The sequence below is a fragment of the Hetaerina americana genome, unplaced genomic scaffold (genome assembly GCF_022747635.1).
Source record: "Hetaerina americana unplaced genomic scaffold, ioHetAmer1.1.p SCAF_10, whole genome shotgun sequence".
Classification (NCBI taxonomy): Eukaryota; Metazoa; Arthropoda; class Insecta; order Odonata; family Calopterygidae; genus Hetaerina; species Hetaerina americana.
Genome location: NW_027286070.1, coordinates 75,661,593 through 75,679,685, shown reverse-complemented (window position 1 = coordinate 75,679,685; position 18,093 = coordinate 75,661,593). Strand labels below are relative to the sequence as shown.

The 18,093-nt window shown below is 40.8% G+C and overlaps 1 protein-coding gene across 2 annotated transcripts in view; it reads right to left on the bottom strand.

Annotated features, from left to right (window-relative positions):
- Window positions 1-18,093, bottom strand: part of stol (voltage-dependent calcium channel subunit stolid) — a 346,602-nt gene that overhangs the window by 48,086 nt on the left and 280,423 nt on the right. For both annotated transcript variants that reach the window (XM_071598907.1, XM_071598908.1), the window contains exon 4: window positions 4,279-4,567. In XM_071598907.1, coding sequence (XP_071455008.1) covers window positions 4,279-4,567 — 289 coding nt within the window. The remainder of the gene's footprint in view (window positions 1-4,278; window positions 4,568-18,093) is intronic.

Genomic DNA, 18,093 nt, shown 5'->3' with positions numbered 1-18,093 from the left:
GAACAATTTGAGACAAAAGGTTCACACGTAAACAAAATTATTTGAAGTTTAACACAATTAAACATGTTAAAGAAATTTTAGTCAAAGTGATGAAAACTGTGAAAGACTGTAGAGAAAAATGTAAACATCATTATTCGTGATATGCATGTGCTGCATGCCTGAGAACAATATGCAGAGGCAGAATTAAAAGTTGGGATTAACAAGCTTGATAGAATGATTTGATAGATATATCCGAATCACAAGGAATCATTCAATACATGAGTTTTATAATGGGACATAGAACTCATTTTGCTCTGAGGTTACTGATTCATTAGTTTTAACGAGCTATTACAAATAAGGGTAAACTGTTCTTCAGTTGGTCCCTTTCATATGTGCTGTAAAAAGTAAAAGAACACAACCTGACTGTTTGCCTATCATGCATATATAGAAATTAAAGAGAACCAACAGAGGGATAATGCTCTTCAAATACAGTCTCACCTCTTATTTCTATGTGCTTGCACAATCACATTAAGATGGAGGCAGGATTGGAAAAGAAAATCCTTTGTTCTTCCACTCCCGTTTTCTTATGCTCGGCCTAGGTTCACACTTACAGAAAGGTCATAATCAGGTGAAGTGAAGGAGACACATTGATTGCTTCATAAACTAGCTAGAGTGGAGGAGGGGGGAGAGGGTGGTGAAGAGGGAGGAGGGGAAAGAGAAGGGAAACTGGGGTGTGTGTGTGTGCGCATATGGAGGGAGGAAAGAGGGGAGAAGGTTTATGCTTGAGCAAGCACCTACAGGGCAATAACCACACAAGTGACTTTGTTCCTGAGATTATACATTTGGAGAGGAAGGGATTGAGATTAGATGCCTTGGAACGCTTTGGAAACTTCCGAGAACACTCATTATGTGAGGGTGTATTGGGTAATGACGATGTATTCCTCCCGCTATCCCCCTCTGCACTTCCCTCTGTTCCCAAGTCCATTTCCTCCCCAAAGCCATGCCAAACCGCCCTCTTCCCCCCTCTCTAGTGTTCCCCATCTTTTGCCCTTCCTCCCACTTACCACCACCTCCCCCTCCTCTTCTCTATCTACTGTATAAAGCTGTGTGTTCTCTGTACTTCACCTGATGATGACTTTGCAAGTCGAAACCTAGGTCGTGCATAATGAAACGTGCATGGAAGAACAAAGTATTTTCTTTTCCAGTATGAATCACTTTCGCAAAGTGATGCCTGAAACCATCCCATTCAAGGATGAGGTAACTTTCTAGCACATACACTCTAGGAGTTTAGATTATGTTGTGATCTTTCAGCAACATTTTCAATGTGTAATGGGCTAGGTTCACTCAATGAATCAATTGGCATCTGTAATTTATAAGTCCGCTAGAAGTCTTGGAAGAAAGCAAGGAGCTGGGCATCCTTGGCTTGGAGGAATGCATCTCAAATTGAAGTAAAAGCAACTAGAATAGTGAAAGCATAAGTGCATTACAAGCACATTTTATACGAAAAAAGTGCATTTCTACATAAAAAAAACATAAGAGCTCAGTCCAGATGTTATCTTGATAGATTTAGTGATGATAATGAGGTGAAAGAGGCCAATTTGCAGTTAAATTTCCTCTGCAGTCTATCACTGGACTAAATAATTTGCTCTCAAGAAAATCACAGCTTGAATGTTATTTGTATTGATAATCAGGCGTTACTTAGTTTCCAAAAGAATTAATCTGCACACACAAGAACGTTGGTACATATTATAAAATAACTCTTTTCCTACACCAAGGAAAACATTATATACAATTCAAAGTACTATGAAAATCAGAAAAATATAGAAAACATAGCCCTAAGGTGTTATTCGAAAAGAAAATTTTTGTCTGGCCATTGAGAAAGTATTCCTAAAAGACTGCCAAGGTATAAGAAACCAGGAATTGAGCAGTACCATTCGAATAGCAAACCTCAGTGGACATGTAAGAGAGCCATGAATAATTAATTATGAGAGAAATAAGCAGCTTCAATGATGCGCGCTGCAGTTTGGTTGATCATCGCAGTAATAGTAGTTCATTATAGTAACAGTAGGAGTTCATCATATCCTGGGTGTCCCTTTCCCCAATTGCGTTCAAGGGTAGGAGGCCAATTCACCGAACGCTAAAAAAACGGTAAGTGAAAAGTAATCAATTCTCGCCATCAGTTTAATTATTATTAGTTGAAACCGTTTTTATTGGGAAATTGGTGACGGTGTTTGAAGAGTAACCCGGTATAGAAAAATTAAAAAGTGCATAAGTGATTTCTTCACGAATATCGTCCGTCGAAATCGACGAAACAATTGCTCAAGGTACGAGTCTCAACACACAAAGAACGAATTCATAAGGCGTATATGTTTTAAGAGCAGAGGAAGGATGTTAAAATATATATCGAAGAGCTTTTAGTCATTTAAAAAAGGTCGGGCAATATCAATAAATAAATTGTAACGTTGGCGGAAAATTTCCAAGACCATCTGTTATACTCTCAAATCGTCAGCTTTGCAAAACAAGTTCATTTCAGAATAGAAATAACGACTACTTCGGTAAATGTTTCACTGGAACTTTACACTGGAAGAAGGGATGGGTGAATGTGAATTACAAAGTAATCACCGAAAACATCGCAAAAATAAAAGATTTAACCTTTGCTACTTCACGGGAGAAGATGCCTTCAGTCGTAACTGTCCTTATGATCAATTTATATGCATACTTATTTCATGCTAGTACTGTGTGTTTGATAATAATTTTCTTCAGCACAAAACTAAAACTAATCAGCACAAACACAATTCCGTGATTAGGTCGGTGTACACAATATATTACAACCCAATATATGGAATTGCTCATGCTCTTTTTATTGAAATAGTTACATTCCTTTTTAAATACAACTGAGAAAAGTAACTCACATGATTAACGAAGCATGAATCGATCTTGAAATTTCATTTGTTGATACTTATCTCTAACCCGTGAGGCTGCTCTTTCAACAGATAATTGTAGTAAATATGACCAGTATCGATGTTGGTAATATTGGCACCGTTGCACTTTCAACTGAGATATCTCAAAGGTGAATGTAATAAATGAAAAACAATAGAAGTCATTTTAATCAGTAGAACATGTGAATTAGACCAGCATTTTTAGCACTTCTTTTCTTCCCCCTGGTTTTCCTTATGGTAAAACCCTTTCACAACGCATTGGTCCCAAAGGCAATTATGCCGATGGCTTGCCAAGATATGTACTTATGCATCGACCACGGTGGTAACCGAAACCAAAGTTTTTCCGGTGCAATTGCCCTGCGTTCAACGCATATAATTTACTTAAAATATTTAGGGAGTGACGGTATATTTTTTGTGTAAGTTATAATATTCGGAACGTTCATTAACGGTATCCCTAGAATTCTGTCTCTCCCACCAGGATGTTTCAGTGAAAAGGATCAGTAGGAAATTTCGTTGAGAATATGACGGACTCAATGAAGTCTCCGATATGATGGTACCAACCATGGCGGCCGCCTCTTGATCTCACCGATGGCATATACGCACTATGGTAGCAAGTTTCCCATTTTCATTCCATTGTAGGCATGCAGCTGAATTGCTTAAAGAGAATAGGAGGCAGTACCATTTCGGATATTTTGTTATTATGGGCATTGACGATGAATGAGGACAAATTTGAGGCAGGAGTTGAAGCATTTTGATCCCCGTAACGTCCTTGAGTATGCTATTTCGCTTGGATTTTTTGGCGAAATGGAATATGGAAAGAGTGCCATTTGACGTGTCTGCAACGATCGACGCTGCGGTGGGTAGCATTTTAAGCGGGAATTTGAAAGCATTTTCTGTACATCTCTCTACATGAGGAAGAATAATCAAATGCCCACCATAAATTTCTAATCGAAACACAATGATAAGTGAAATATTTCCAGCCGCTTGGACTGGATATAAATTTAATCCGATCCTATCAGACTATTCATTCCGACCTATCAAATTTCAATTTATGGGTCGCCTTACACAAAATTGGATTTTCCTCATTTATGAGAGGTTTTCTTGGGTCTCCGTCAAGTTCAGTCACGAAGGAGGTGCTTTTTACAAAGGTAAGGTGAGGGCGAAATGAATCCTCGCCGCTAAGTCGTGAAAGATGAGCGTTTGAGGAACCGACGAGGACTTGTTTCACGCGTCCTTTCCCTCCCGCCTGGGGACGTTCAACTTACTCTCCTCTGTCTCGCAGCCTCCCTCGAGTATGTCACCTGTGTATTTGAACGTGGTATTTCAGGTGACCCCCCTCCCTCCTCCGTCGCGGACTCACCTCTCTCGTGCACTTCGGATGGCAGGAGCACACAGCTGAAATTGGAGTTGACGGGGAGATAGCCAAAGTGCGGGTCGAGGAAGAGGTTAATGTCTCCTCCCTCGTCGCCGCGGACTCCGCCGTCCCCGTCGCCTCCCGAGGAGCCTCCGTCGCCGCCTCTGCCTTCTCCGCCCCCAGAGTCTCCGCCCGCTGAGTAGTCGTTCAAGCGGCGCGAGTTGACGTAGCTCAGGGACGAGTGGCGGTCGAACTTGTGGGCCAGGGCGGCCTGCTCGGCGGCTTCCATCAGCCTCTGTGGGGTGGGAGAAGAGACATGGGGGGACTGTTAGCGACACTGGCTTTGTTTTGTCTCACCGAAATGGAGTGATCCCTTAAAAGATCTGAATACAGGTACTTCCAGAGGCCGGGCTAAGAAACAAACCAACACGGCACAAACCCACGTCCGTTCTTGTACGTGTGTGCGAGGTCAAAAACGAAAATATATACAAAACTGAATGATAATAAAATCGAATATCATCACTGTGAAGAATCGAACCGCAGGGAAAGTTCAGAATACAAACACTTAAAACGCCAAAAGGAATTTTTTCCGTGTTATTTTATGAGAAGGATGGGAGAATTGATGTCAGAACTACTCAAGACGACAAAGTAAAGGCTCATTGGCAACTTTGGGTGTGGCTCAAGGCGGCATAACCATTCTGAATCAGCTGTGATAACTCCTGATGAACGACAGGAATATCTTGGTAGGAATATTTTGAGCGTTTTTTTCAAACTGAACGGATTGCACTAAGGGACTAAAGTCTTCATCTACGCATAGCGAGGGAGGAGATGATTTCAAGAGAACTAGCTTCTTGAGTATTGACCGAAAAACGACAGGAATCCTCGAATCATAGCTAGCATCGATTGTAGCGTGTGTTTGTAGGCAAGTTCTCCTTTCTGGTGAGAGGTTAAGAGATGAATAGGCGTGGGACCATAGTGTATAAATGGCCTCGCGTATTTGTTTTATGGGTTTCAGGATGACTTCCTGAGATATTTTATTTTTACAAGTAATTTGAAATTAAGTTTGGCATTAATTTTTATCTCGGGTTTATTTAAATGGATTTGAAAAATTGGATATGTGCACTTTTAATGTATGTAACGGAGTAAAATAGGCATCTGCATTATAAATTAAATCTGTGTCGAGGGCTAACTTTCATGATACTTTTTTTATCAGTCGCATGCTATTTCAATCCTTGTTATTTCCGCCTATCGTTCTTCCGAGCGTCATTTCCTCTTGCTCATTCGAGACCACTGGACTCTCTGTTGAGTTCTTACTGGAGAATATTTCCCTCGAAATTGAGTGTTCATTCACTTGTTCTTTTTGTCTCCACGGCACCACAGTTGCTTGGGTAATGCAGAGTTTCGTAGTTCTCTGAAAGCCGTTGTCTTGATCAGCGACTGGCCGCAAGTAACTTCAATCATTGAGATAATAATTTCTAATGATTTGTCACTAGTCGGCGTTATGGGCGTTGGGTGGGCGTGCTACTGTCGTCAATGAGACGTGTTTACTTGGGGCCGAACGAGCGGGAGTGAAGGGCTGGAGGATGATCGCCATCGTCAAAAAGGCGCAAATGGCCCCAGCGGTCTCCTCCGCGCCGCAACAGTGAAAGGGCCGCAATACCGCGCCAAAATTAAGCCACACCGGGACTAATGGTTCTTGATGCAAGTGCCCATTTTAATCTCCAGTGCGCCAACTGTGAGAGAGAAAGGCATTATTATGCGCTCATGCCAAAAATTGAATGTCTTAGGGTCTTTCCATTGCAGGAAACGTGTCTCTCATCAGTGCACCTTAAGGACATATTTAATTAATGAAAAACCGAGTTATGTAGCTGATACTTAATTATTTTTATCATTGTGTTTTTGATAGAATAAATAATATTATCTCTAACTTGCCCCTATCGAGACTCGTGAACCGTCGGCTGTCCATGGACCTTCTACCTTTCTTTCAATTTAAAATCCTGGAATATTTGGATGCTCCTCTAATAATCATTTTGATATCCGGGAAGATTTTTTCCACTTTTTCACGACTGTTTTGATTTACTTCACTAAATTGTCCTTGATTCTCAAATTTCCCATCAAGGTGGCATGTGGCACGCGTGATACGCTCCCTTAACAACTTACTCGGTGATACCATAGATATGAAATTCACACGTGTGTGAATAACTTGAATATAATAATATTCTTATAACATTTTTATCGCTCCCTTCGATAGCGTAAGGCTAAAGCTGCATTAAACTCGATTACGCCTTAAGCATAATTATGACGCGTTTCTCGAACAATATAGCTTAACATCATGATGTATGTGTGTATATGTAGCGTATATAGTATCCTTAACCTGATCATATCGGCGAAAAACACTTTTGCTAAATTTCTGCGTTCTTCAAGTGGAAGTTGTGATTGTAATGTCTTCTTCGATGAGGATAAAAAAAAGAAACTTGGCACTTCCACATAAAGACTTCTTTATTGAGAAAGTACCAAGTTTCTTTTTTTTATCCTCATCATGAAGGAATTCCACGAAGTTAAACCTGAAACTGCTATGACTTCCTCGAGTTATATTTTCAAACACGTTTTTATTACTTTCTCGGCATCGACCCAAATCATGTAGAGTTTACTCCTCATTCAATGCTGTATGGTGCCAGCAGTAGGAGAAAGAAAAAGCCATTGGAATTCTATTGGCAGCTATGAGAATATATGATACTTCAGGAGCATGGATTTGAATGAATGAATAAACGAAAGGTACCGAGCAAATAATAAAATAATACTAAGATCTGATCTGAGTGACGATGGGATTCAATGGAAAACACTAAAAAGGCGCTCATTGGGTGTTAGTGTATGCAGAGGATTGGCTACATCCTGAAGACCTTCGTGGATGGGAATGTAAATGCGAAGTTCTGCAGAGGAACTCTGACCCCAGATATACATAATCAATGGGGTGTGGAATGCATGGAGGCGATGAAAAATGGGCGTATACAAAGTTAGGGGTCTCGAGTTGATTAGGAGAGTCAAATGAAGATATGAGGTGAGGCAATCATAGTAAAGATGGCTATTGATGACGATTATTCTTTTAAAATTAATTTACGTCAAAAAATGGAAGAAGAATACTAGTTGACAGTATCGCGGCGTCAAAATTTACAGCGCAGTTACTCAAGAGTGCCATGTAAATTAAAGTTAATTAAATTGAAATGGTCGAAGGCTAATGGAGCACAGTAGTAGGGAAGAGGGGAAGACATTTTATTGTGAATAAAACAAAGATCATCAGTCGGGGTGGTCACAGATGATGCAAACTGCGCCATTAACATTTACGAGCGATTTGGTCAACAACATTGACGAAATATACGCCAAAATATTTTAAGGAATAATTAAATTTATCAAAAAACAGCGTATTCGTTGATGTGAAGTGTTTGTGTGATAATAATTTTTTTAAGCATTTTACATAATGAGAGAGTTATAATTAATGTTATTTTAATAACCTCTAATAAGATACCTACACAATACTGCGAGATACAATTCACATCAATTATAACTTGGCACTTGATAATTTTATTCAGAAGACAACTTAAAATAGCGAAATAATTTTACATGCAATGAGAGTGGGTGTGTTTCCTTTGGGAGGCAGAGGGATCGGTGATGGAGGGTAAGTGCACCCCACCCCCCTTACCAACGCACCATAAATAAAGGGGGGTTGCTAAGGGGGGGTTGATTTGTTTTATGGAAGCAGGTATAGTATGGAAGGACCTCTTTTATTATTAATGATAATAGAAGGATTTTTAAGATGACGAGAGGTTAGGTCGTAAACACGACGAAAACTGATAGCATGTCTGGCTGAGGATAATGTACGTGTAAGTGTCCATCCACGCCTGGGTGGAGTTTCGAACTCTCAGTCGCGGGTTCGGCGTGTGTTTGCCTTCTCCAGCACCCGGAGCATCTCTGAACGTAAAATGGGTGCACCATATTTGAAAAACGAGAATGCTCCATTTTCTCATTCGGCCAACAATCCGTAAATAGTAATGCTCTTTATCCAGCAATAGAATGTTGGTGATTGCACAAGGCGTTAGTCAAATCCTATGCCGGTTGATTCACGAGTAGGTTGAAGACTATCAACGAGGAAATCATTTCACATGGCCGACGTTTCAACTTCAGTCTCTCAGTGGCCAGTGGCGGTTTGATCATATAAATTACACCGACCATATCATCCACAGCAAAGCAAATTTCCGAGTGCGTTATACTAAGATAGTTTTGACGCTTAGCTAGACAAATTGGCGCAAGTTAAATGATCTTGCTCGGGGAGACATGTCTAGGGAATGAAATAAACCCGTGCTTTGTCTCTGAAGTACGCGAAATCATTGCATGAAAAGTTAAATGATGTCATTTCATGAGGAACATCCCGAGCGACAATGGGAAGATCCAGGCTCAAGTTGCTGTGGGGTCAAATGAATTTTTTTCAACTGCAAATCTCCGCTCATTGGTGAGCGAGCTTGTGCAATGCCAGAACGGTGGAAATTCACGTGTTAGCATTCCTTTGAGTGATTGCTAACACATTACCATTTTATTATTTCGCTTCATTAATAAACGACCTATTTTATGCTCCCTTCTCTTACATCTATCTCATCCGTGCCATTAATTGCAGCATTTCACGAGATGATCGAGTATGGTGAACCACAGCTCGGTATTCTTCATAAATATCGCCTACGTTTTGAGAAATTATTGGTTCAAAGTTGGGTTTTAAATGGAATTGAATTATCAATATTTATTGGTCGAAGTCGGCTGAACCGAATTATGAATATTTATTCCGTTGAATAACATGTGAAATACGTGCAAAGAAACCTTACCCAACAACCCATGGCATGAAAATCTCACCGCTGCGGTCGTCATGGCAACCAAGGCATATCCATACTCTCCTCCACATAATCTCCACTGGAAAGAGTTCCCTGGGGCGTTCACTGCATATACTATATTTATGTACAGGGTGAGTCAGAATGAACTCCCTGATTCAACGGGTGAATTTTAAAAAAACAACCAAGATAATTAAAAAAAGGTTTTTATTTCTGAAAAGTAAATGTAATGCCATTTTGTTTCAATTAGGCTTTGAAAATTATTTCATGCAGGTGAGCTTGGTTCACCTTGGTGAGCGATGCTCATACTGAGTCGTTCAAAAATGCTTTCGAAACTCTTCTCAGCGTTATTACAGCGATGGAATTTGTAATTGCCTCCTTAAGAGCTTCCAAGGTCCTCGGTCGAACATGGTAAACCTCAGTTTTGAGATATCTCCAAAGAAAAAAAATCACATGGGCTCACATCCGGGGTCCATTGGGCATCCCCTCGTAAAGAGTTCAGGCGGTCGGGAAATTGTTCTTGCAGGATTTGGCGTGAGCGACGGGCGATATGAGCCGTGGAACCATCCTGTTGAAACTAAAAGGCTTCTCGGTCATATTCCTCACAATACTCTTCGATTTTGTGGAGTAAAGAGTTCTCCAACACATCACAATAGCGCACAGAGTTCACAGTGACACTTGAACCTCGAGGTACAAAAAAGTAAGGCTCAATAATGCCTATGGAGGACACAGCGCACGAAACTGCCACTCTGGGGCTATGAAGAGATCTTTGGTGAAGTTTGCGGGGGTTGTCGGTCGCCCAGTAATGACAATTTTGCTTGTTTATCTGAGCCGAAGAGGTGAACATGCGCTTCATCGCTGGACCACAGTACCCTCTGCATCGTCCTCACACTATCATTGTTCTTAAAGAACGGTTCTATGACAGAGTCTCGATGCTCACCAGACCACTGCATGGTAATTACTGAAAATGATGTTGTTATTCCCAGCTGAAGCTTTTACTCGCACTGCGCTAATTTGCCTACGCGCTCCTCGGTGATTTTTTTTGGCTAGGGAGGCTATTCCGACTCACCCTGTATTTCTGGTACATCATCTATTTATGGTATAAGTCCTCATTCTGCATCAATTTTGTCCCCCCCTGCCACTCACTACCATTGACTGCTTGCCAACCAACGGGTCAAAAACAGCGCGCATGGTACGGAGACACCGCCCGCAATGCCATTAATTACTTCCATGCTGCAATTTTCAGATCATTCACCTTCAGTATTTTTTTGTACCTTATACCCTAAACCATTTTATAAAAAAGACAAACACTTTTCGAAATCCGTAATCTCTTTTTTATTTCCGCTTTTACTCTTATTTTCTTTTCGTGTATCTTCATTCAGAATTTTTGAATTCCATCAATTCGTCTTAGAAAATATTGACGAGTGTTTCCCCCCTAAATTTACGCTCCTCTTTTTTATATCAATAGATTATTCCATTCGAAATCAAACGCACTATTCTTCTATCGGATATTTTAAACCTTTTCATTTTGAAAAGCATCCCGCAGAATTATACTTTGGACACTCTGCCTTCGCTCAATGAAACACCCGCGAAAAATAGCAATTCATTTCATGGTCCAGCGATTCTAACGGTATCTCTCATTCGTCGTCCAAATGATCGTACGTTATTTTTATAATAAATCTCATCTTTAGGTCATCCCACTGGGCAATTTCAGGTACACAAAAACACGAGAGAGAGAAAGACCATTACAGACTCAGACGAGTGTCGGACAAAAATATTTTAAGAGGATTAATCCTTTAATTGAAAACTATTACACCGTGCAACGATCATATATTGGTTTCTTTCTTTCGTTCAGTACTTACAATCAAAGTGTGTAGACTCTGTCTGCACACATTGATTGACAACTACCTTATAAGAATTTTTCTCATTATCGAAATAAGGTGTGATCGTTCAAAAGAGGGAGAAAATTTGTTTAGATATGTTTAATGAAAATTTAGCCTCAAAGAAAGAAAGTATTTGTTCATAGGGATAGAATGCATTGGATAACGGCATATTCAAACCAATGATAAGGACACCAAGATTTCTTATGTTAAGCAGGCACAATATCCATCAAGAAAACAGCCGAGAAGCTAAAGTAATACCAACACTCCGAGTCTAGGCATGGTCTAGATCTGGAGTGAAAAAAGTAGTCACTACTTGCTACATCCCAGACATACGAGGTTCAATTTAAAAGTTCAACTTCGCATCTAAATTTTCACTCAATTAACTTCTGACGTCGTACCTCTACTAAATCAGTGGTGGACTCAATGGGGGGGGGGGGACCGCAACATTTGGAAATTCGTTGGGACGTTTTGGGCTGTCAGAATGATCGTGGGGTTGGCTCCACTGACGTCTACTGAGCGGCGGGCCGGCAGTGAATCGAATGCGGTTGACGCTCTCCGTGCCACTACCGAAACAGGTTGAATCTCATTTCTGGCTTCAAGGGCCGTTGGGCCTAATTGCAATTTGCGACCTCCTCATCCATCTCCTCCGAAAAGGGTTGAATTTCATCTTTAGATTCTAAAGGGGGTAAAACTATGCAAATGAAACATTTTGCGAGAACGTTAGGGAAGTAAAAGCATTTCTTAACCGTTGGTAAATATTTTTACGAATAACCCTTCTTCCCAAAATCAAATCCCGATTCTAAATGTGGTACCAGATCTGATATTAAGATATTTTGCTTATACATATTTAAAAACTGCCAAAACGGTATTTATACGTTGAGTTGTATTATGTTATCTTAATTTCAAGTGGTTGATTTGTGGAGGAGTCAATGGAAATTTCCAATCCTTACTTTCATGGAAAATTTCTGCAGCAAATTTTCAGTAAAATGCATAGCAGTAATATAAAATAATATTCAAATATTTCGTTTCTACAAATACTAAATTTAATATAAAGGCACGTAAAAAAGAAGCGCAAATGATCTTATTTATACTTACAAGTTTGACTGACGATGTGGACTATTCCACACCATAAAGATAGCTTAAAAATTTTCCATGAAAACTGCATGTGACCATGCATACGGCAGAAATCGAGTCCACGACACCCGAGATAGCCGTTAGAAGCTTGGATTGGATTCATAGCATTGGAGAACTAATAACATAGACGAACGAAATAATTCTGCAGAAATTAATTTCGCCTAAACTTAGCCAAACAGTTTCCACGTGAGAGGCATTCGGCAGTGCCTACAAAATAGTATTATTAGCTACGGAAAGCCACCAGTTTAAAATGCGGATCGCCCATTGCCTGACTGGCGATTCGATAATCGATGCTATAGTTTTCGGGGGACAAATCTTTAATTTTCTAGCGGCGTGGCGATACGGTCGCCAGACCGAGAGAGGGAGATAGAGAGGGGGAGAAAGGGAGGGGGAGAAAGGGAGGGGGAGAAAGGGAGGGGGAGAAAGGGAGAGAGGTAGGAAACTAACAAGGGAGCGTGGAGATGGAACAAAAAAAATAGCGGAGAGAGAAAGGAACGTGGTCCATAGTACGGCCTTTGATGTTCCAAGATTTTTCATTAATGGTGTCGTCGTTTCGATCGACGCCTTCAATGAACACGAGGACGGGGGAGAGGGGAGGAGGGGGGAATCGATCGGGTGACTCCTCGGTATCGTGCCACCGCCGCCACTGCTGCCTCCTAGCGGCGCCGGCACGGATTTCCCGTCCCGATTCCCCACCCTGCCCCTTCTCCTCTAAACCACCGTTTTCTTCTCGCCACCCCCCCCCCCCCCCCAACCCGCCAACACCCCGAGAGAAAATTTAGACCCGTTGGTTATCGCAGAGGTCAGGCATAATAAGAAGAAATATATCACGAGCCAGAATGAGGGTAAGGAATGGGGAAGGGTGGGGAGCGAGGGAGGATGAAGGGAGGGAGGGGGAGAAAGACACTCCATCCTCCCTTCCCCTTTTCCCCCCTCCCCCAGCGTCTGAATTTTCATTTTATTCCTTCCCTTAGTCCCCTCCCCCCGCGCCTGCCCCTCTCATCCCTCATCCGCACCCACCCCATGCATCCCTCTCTTTCAAGCCGCCCTTCTCCTATTCTCCCTCCATTAAATAGAGTTTACAAGGGCCAATATTCTCACCTTCAGTCACGATTGGGGACATTAGGCTAGAAAAATCACACGGAACGCCCTCCGTGATAATTAAAAGAGAGAATTTCGATGCGGTGGTCATAGCCGTGAGGTTGCTCCGTGTGCCAGTGGTTTCCAGACTCCGCCCCGCCGCTCCATCTGGATCCTGCGCCGTGGAAGGGAAGGCTTTGAAAATTAGAAATTAATTTGAAAATGGAAAAATCTTGGAATGTGTAGTTCTTTATTTGGAAATACTAATGCCGTTGCGGAGTCGATTGACACTGAATAAGTTATTCCCCTTCGTATATTAACAAAATAACTTATTGAACACTTTGTAATTTTTACAGTTTAATCCTAATGACTCTATTATGCATTTCTCTATTATGCATTTCTCTATTATGCATTTATCTATTATGAGTACTTGCATTTTCATCCTTGGCCATTTCCTCAGAGATACGAATTCCTGATAGCTCGCGAGCATTTATTTTATTAAACGGGTACTACGGGTGGACGGCTGAATATTTTTGTATGATTTAAGAAGGCACAAGGATAAAAACACACCTGCCTTTCTATTTTTTAAATAATTCCACTTTTTCGCTCTTCACGAGCTTAAGCCGTGGTCAAGCAGTCATGATATTCGCTGAGTCCGCCGATGAATTTAATCCGGGTGGAAAGGTCGAGAAGGCTGTCGTCGTTCAGTGACCAACTCGATGCATTCCAATGAAGGGCGTCATCACTCGTCTTCGTTGTCCCCATTTCCGCCCCCATCTTCGCTCACACACGTCGTCATCCCTCTGGGCCACGCCGCCATGCTTCTTAAATTTACCCCATCGCCTTTGCCTTGGACGCGTTTCTTTGCTGCCGCACCCGTCACAAGTTCCCTGTTTTCGCACGAAGAGTGAATTTCATTCCTCGGTTCAAATGTCGCATCAGTGGAGGTTAGAGACGCATTTACCCTCGAGGCTATCAGAATTTACAGTCTTCGGTTATTGTAATCAGAACATCTTGCAGTTTGAGAGCGACCCATGCTCAGGAGGAAGGGCAGCGTAGAGGTCGCGATACGAATTAACCCTTATTTGCCATCTATCATTTAATGAAAAATACTGTTGCAGGGATTTTCTAATCCCATTGGTGGCCCTTTTTCAAATAATTACTTTCACGCGACCTAGTCTTTCGGAATGAATCTCCATTGCTCAATTTAAAAAAGAAATTTACTTAAAAAATCTTACTGCCACATAGGTGAGGGTTTATTAACTTCCCGAAGCATAACGAATGATTTAATTTGACATGTATAAGTGTCGCATTTAGAAATGAATATTTGATTGTTATCAATCACGTTAGTACATTGAAAAGTGTTCGATGTAAGCATGCATCCCATCCCATAGTGGATCTACTTTAGTCTTAAAAAAGTCATTATCCCGACAAAAACATTGAAGAAGTCGTAAATAATTCCAGCCTGGGTCCGTTTAGAACAAAACGAGCATAACAGCCAAAGCTGTAAAGTGAAAATTTTAGTGTTGATGATTACAGTAAATTCATTTACCTCATACTCCGTACAAGTTTCCGTGACTTAATTCCTCTCGGTACCTCCTGGGAAACACTCACCCTGGGCTCAATTGCTGTGCTGCAGTCCATTATATTACCGCGTTAAAGACGTTTATATCTCAAAGTCCTTCACCCACTCCGTGCCACTCTGGTTTCGGACCTCAGAATTAACATTACCTGCACTGTGTAGGTTTGAATGGCCCAATGATTTCAATATAATGAAAATCCTGTTCGAGGGAGGCCTTTTAAGGTTTTTATGATATTATAATGCTCCAAAAACGTCCAAAAGTCTCCATAATCCACAGAAGAAGCCTTTGGGCATCGTTTTAGACGGTGGTCGTTAGCATACTAGTATGCCACTTTTATGGAGGCTGGATAAGTTTTACCGGAGGGGATCCAAGTAAAATAGATAATATGTGAGCTGTGAAAGTTATGTAATATCGCATGAATGTAAAACTGCGTTATTAACTTTTAATTCCTTTGGAAAATATGTCCTTGGTGGACCTGGTTCCCTATCATAAAGCTCTATGGCTCTTATTTGACTTTAATAATAATTTCCTCTTCATAATATCCACTCTACGAAAAAATGAATACAAGTAATTCCAATTGCAGGCCTGTATGCACTTATATCTTGAGAACATATTTGATATTGCTCTTATTAACATGTGTCGTGACCCAATGAAATGTATATGTTTATATTTTGTGCATCCGTGGCGAGATGAAGTAAAATCATGACGTAACAGCAAAAGTCCAAAGAAGGAGATTTATTCATACAGCTTGAACTCTGATGAATCACTGGATCAGAGAATAAAATTGTTACGGAAAGCGTCACAGTAGAATGTACGAGGACGATTCGAAAAGTAAGGTCTCCTATTTTGTTTCAATTAAAAATCAAATTTAAACTCGACTTTGCGTACATCGTTGAAAAGGTTGAGCATTTAGCTACTTTTCTGCATAGTCGCCTTGACGATAAATCTCTTTTTGCATCCTTCTAAGCAGCATTTTAATATCGGCGTCGTACCTTTCTCCCGCCGCGTCACGAAGCCAACTGACGACTGCCTCTCCTATATAAATTCATCGCCATTTAGTGGAAGTGTACGGTGAGAAGGGTATGGACATCAAAAACGTGCGAAAGTGGTCCAGGGACTTTTTTGATGGCCGGGAAAACGTCCACGATGAGCAGCGGTCAGGGCGGCCGAGTTTGCCGGAATCAACGGTGGTTCCAATTGACGAGATGGTGCGCAATAACCGGAGAATTACCCTTCATGAGATGAAGGAAGGCCTCGATGAAGAGAGTGGCTACTTCTCTCCACTGCAGAATATTGTGTCGGAGGTCCTCGGTTACAACAAGGTGTCTCACCAAAAGAAGTATGTTTGCATCATGACAATGCACGTCCACACGTGTCACATCAAACAGCCACCCTACTCGATGTATTCGGCTGGGATATCATCGACCACCCTCCTTACAGCCCGCATGTTTTGCCCCCTGCGACTACCACTTGTTTCCTGCTCTCAAAAAACACCTTGGGGGACAGAAATTCAAGTCAGACGAGGAAGTGCAAGAAACAGTCATCAGTTGGCTTCATGACGCGGCGGGAGAAAGGTATGACACCAGTATTCAAAAGCTGCTTACAAGGATGCAAAAAGTGATTGATCCTCAACGAGACTATGTAGAAAAATAGCTAAATCTAATCCTTTCCTACGATGTGCACTAAGTTGAGAATAAATTTGATTTTTCATGAAAAAAATTGGAGACCTTACTTTTCGAATCACCCTCGTAAAAATATATTCCAATAGCTATCAAATGAATCAAACTTTCCATCTGGTTATAGGTTGATAGAATGAGTATGGTAAGAATCGCATGCTATCACCCTATCATCTTGAATCCAAGGTAGTTCTGTCATTGAAAATGCGCGAAAATGTTCAGTACTGCGTTAATTATTGCACTTGTGAATCGGAAGCACGTTTCGAGCCGCCAAAGAACCCTCGATACCTCCTTGAGATGAATGTATGAAGCAAATCTAACTTAACCCTGTAAAACCATAAATGGTACATCAAAACTACGTCGATTGTCTCTGCATCGAATTTGATAACTATTCGGATGCGTTGTGCTTCCAGGGATTTAATCGCATAAAAGTAATACTTTTAAATATTTATTAGTAAAATTGATAATAAATTGTTGCATTTCCTGCCCTGCAGGATAATTGTATACAATACGTTTATTATGATAAAGTTAACTCTAGAAGCATTGACTTCGTGAAATTTTATCTTAATGCGAAAAGAGAAAACTATGTATTTTTAAATAACTGAGACGAAAACTATTACAATTTTCCGCTTCATAAAGATTTATTCCCGACCAGTTTCAATGCGTCACATCATTTTCAACTTGAAAATGATATAGTGAGAACAATTGCAGCACATCACACCTGAATCTGTACTTTTTCTTTTTACGTGTGAAAATTACAAGTTCCTTAGGCAGGTTTGTTCAGTATTTTCCTGGGTATTGGAAAGTTTTTTACAGTAATTCAGACTTCTGCTGGGCGGAACAGTTTTTGATCCTGAAGACATTTTGCATTGTTAATTAACTTTCCAAGAGACAATTTTCCATCCAGGTATGCTTAAAAGTTCTAGGAGAGTTGAAATTGATGGAACTTATCAAACAATCCTAGTGAGCTTTGCAACCACTAAGACGATAATTGAAGAACCTCTATCCTCTTCCTTTACTGTTGATGTTGAAACTGAATTTGCAGCTAAATACCACATCCATGATCTTTTAATGGGGTAGTGTTTAATTGAGCAATCAGTAATGACAGATTTTCCGATTGTTTTAAATTCATTGTGCTCTCTATTTCAGCAGTGATAGTTAAAAGTATTTCATACCATGTAGTGCACAAACTTTCAAATGAAGTTTTTCCCTGAGTGCATAAGAATAGCGCGTATTATACAAAAATTCCGCCAATAGATAGTACCTAAGATTATAATTTTGAAGAATTATTTTTCCTTGTCGCAAATCAGTTCGTGGTGATCAGCGCAGCGACTCAGCGGAACTTGTCAACCCAAAAGTCGAAGCTCAAATCCCACCAAGGACGTATCTCAGTCTCAGTTCCTCTAAGGATTAGTTGCGTGGGCCAAATTTTGCGATCCAACTTCGGCCTTATGAGACCCTGAACCAAAATATTACACACTTTATGTCACCTGAAACAATCGCTCATTCTTTCTCCTCTTCCAATTCTTAATCTTTTCTTCACAATATTTTCTTACTGAAGGTTTCTTCCTGAAAACTCCTTGCTCAGGATTCC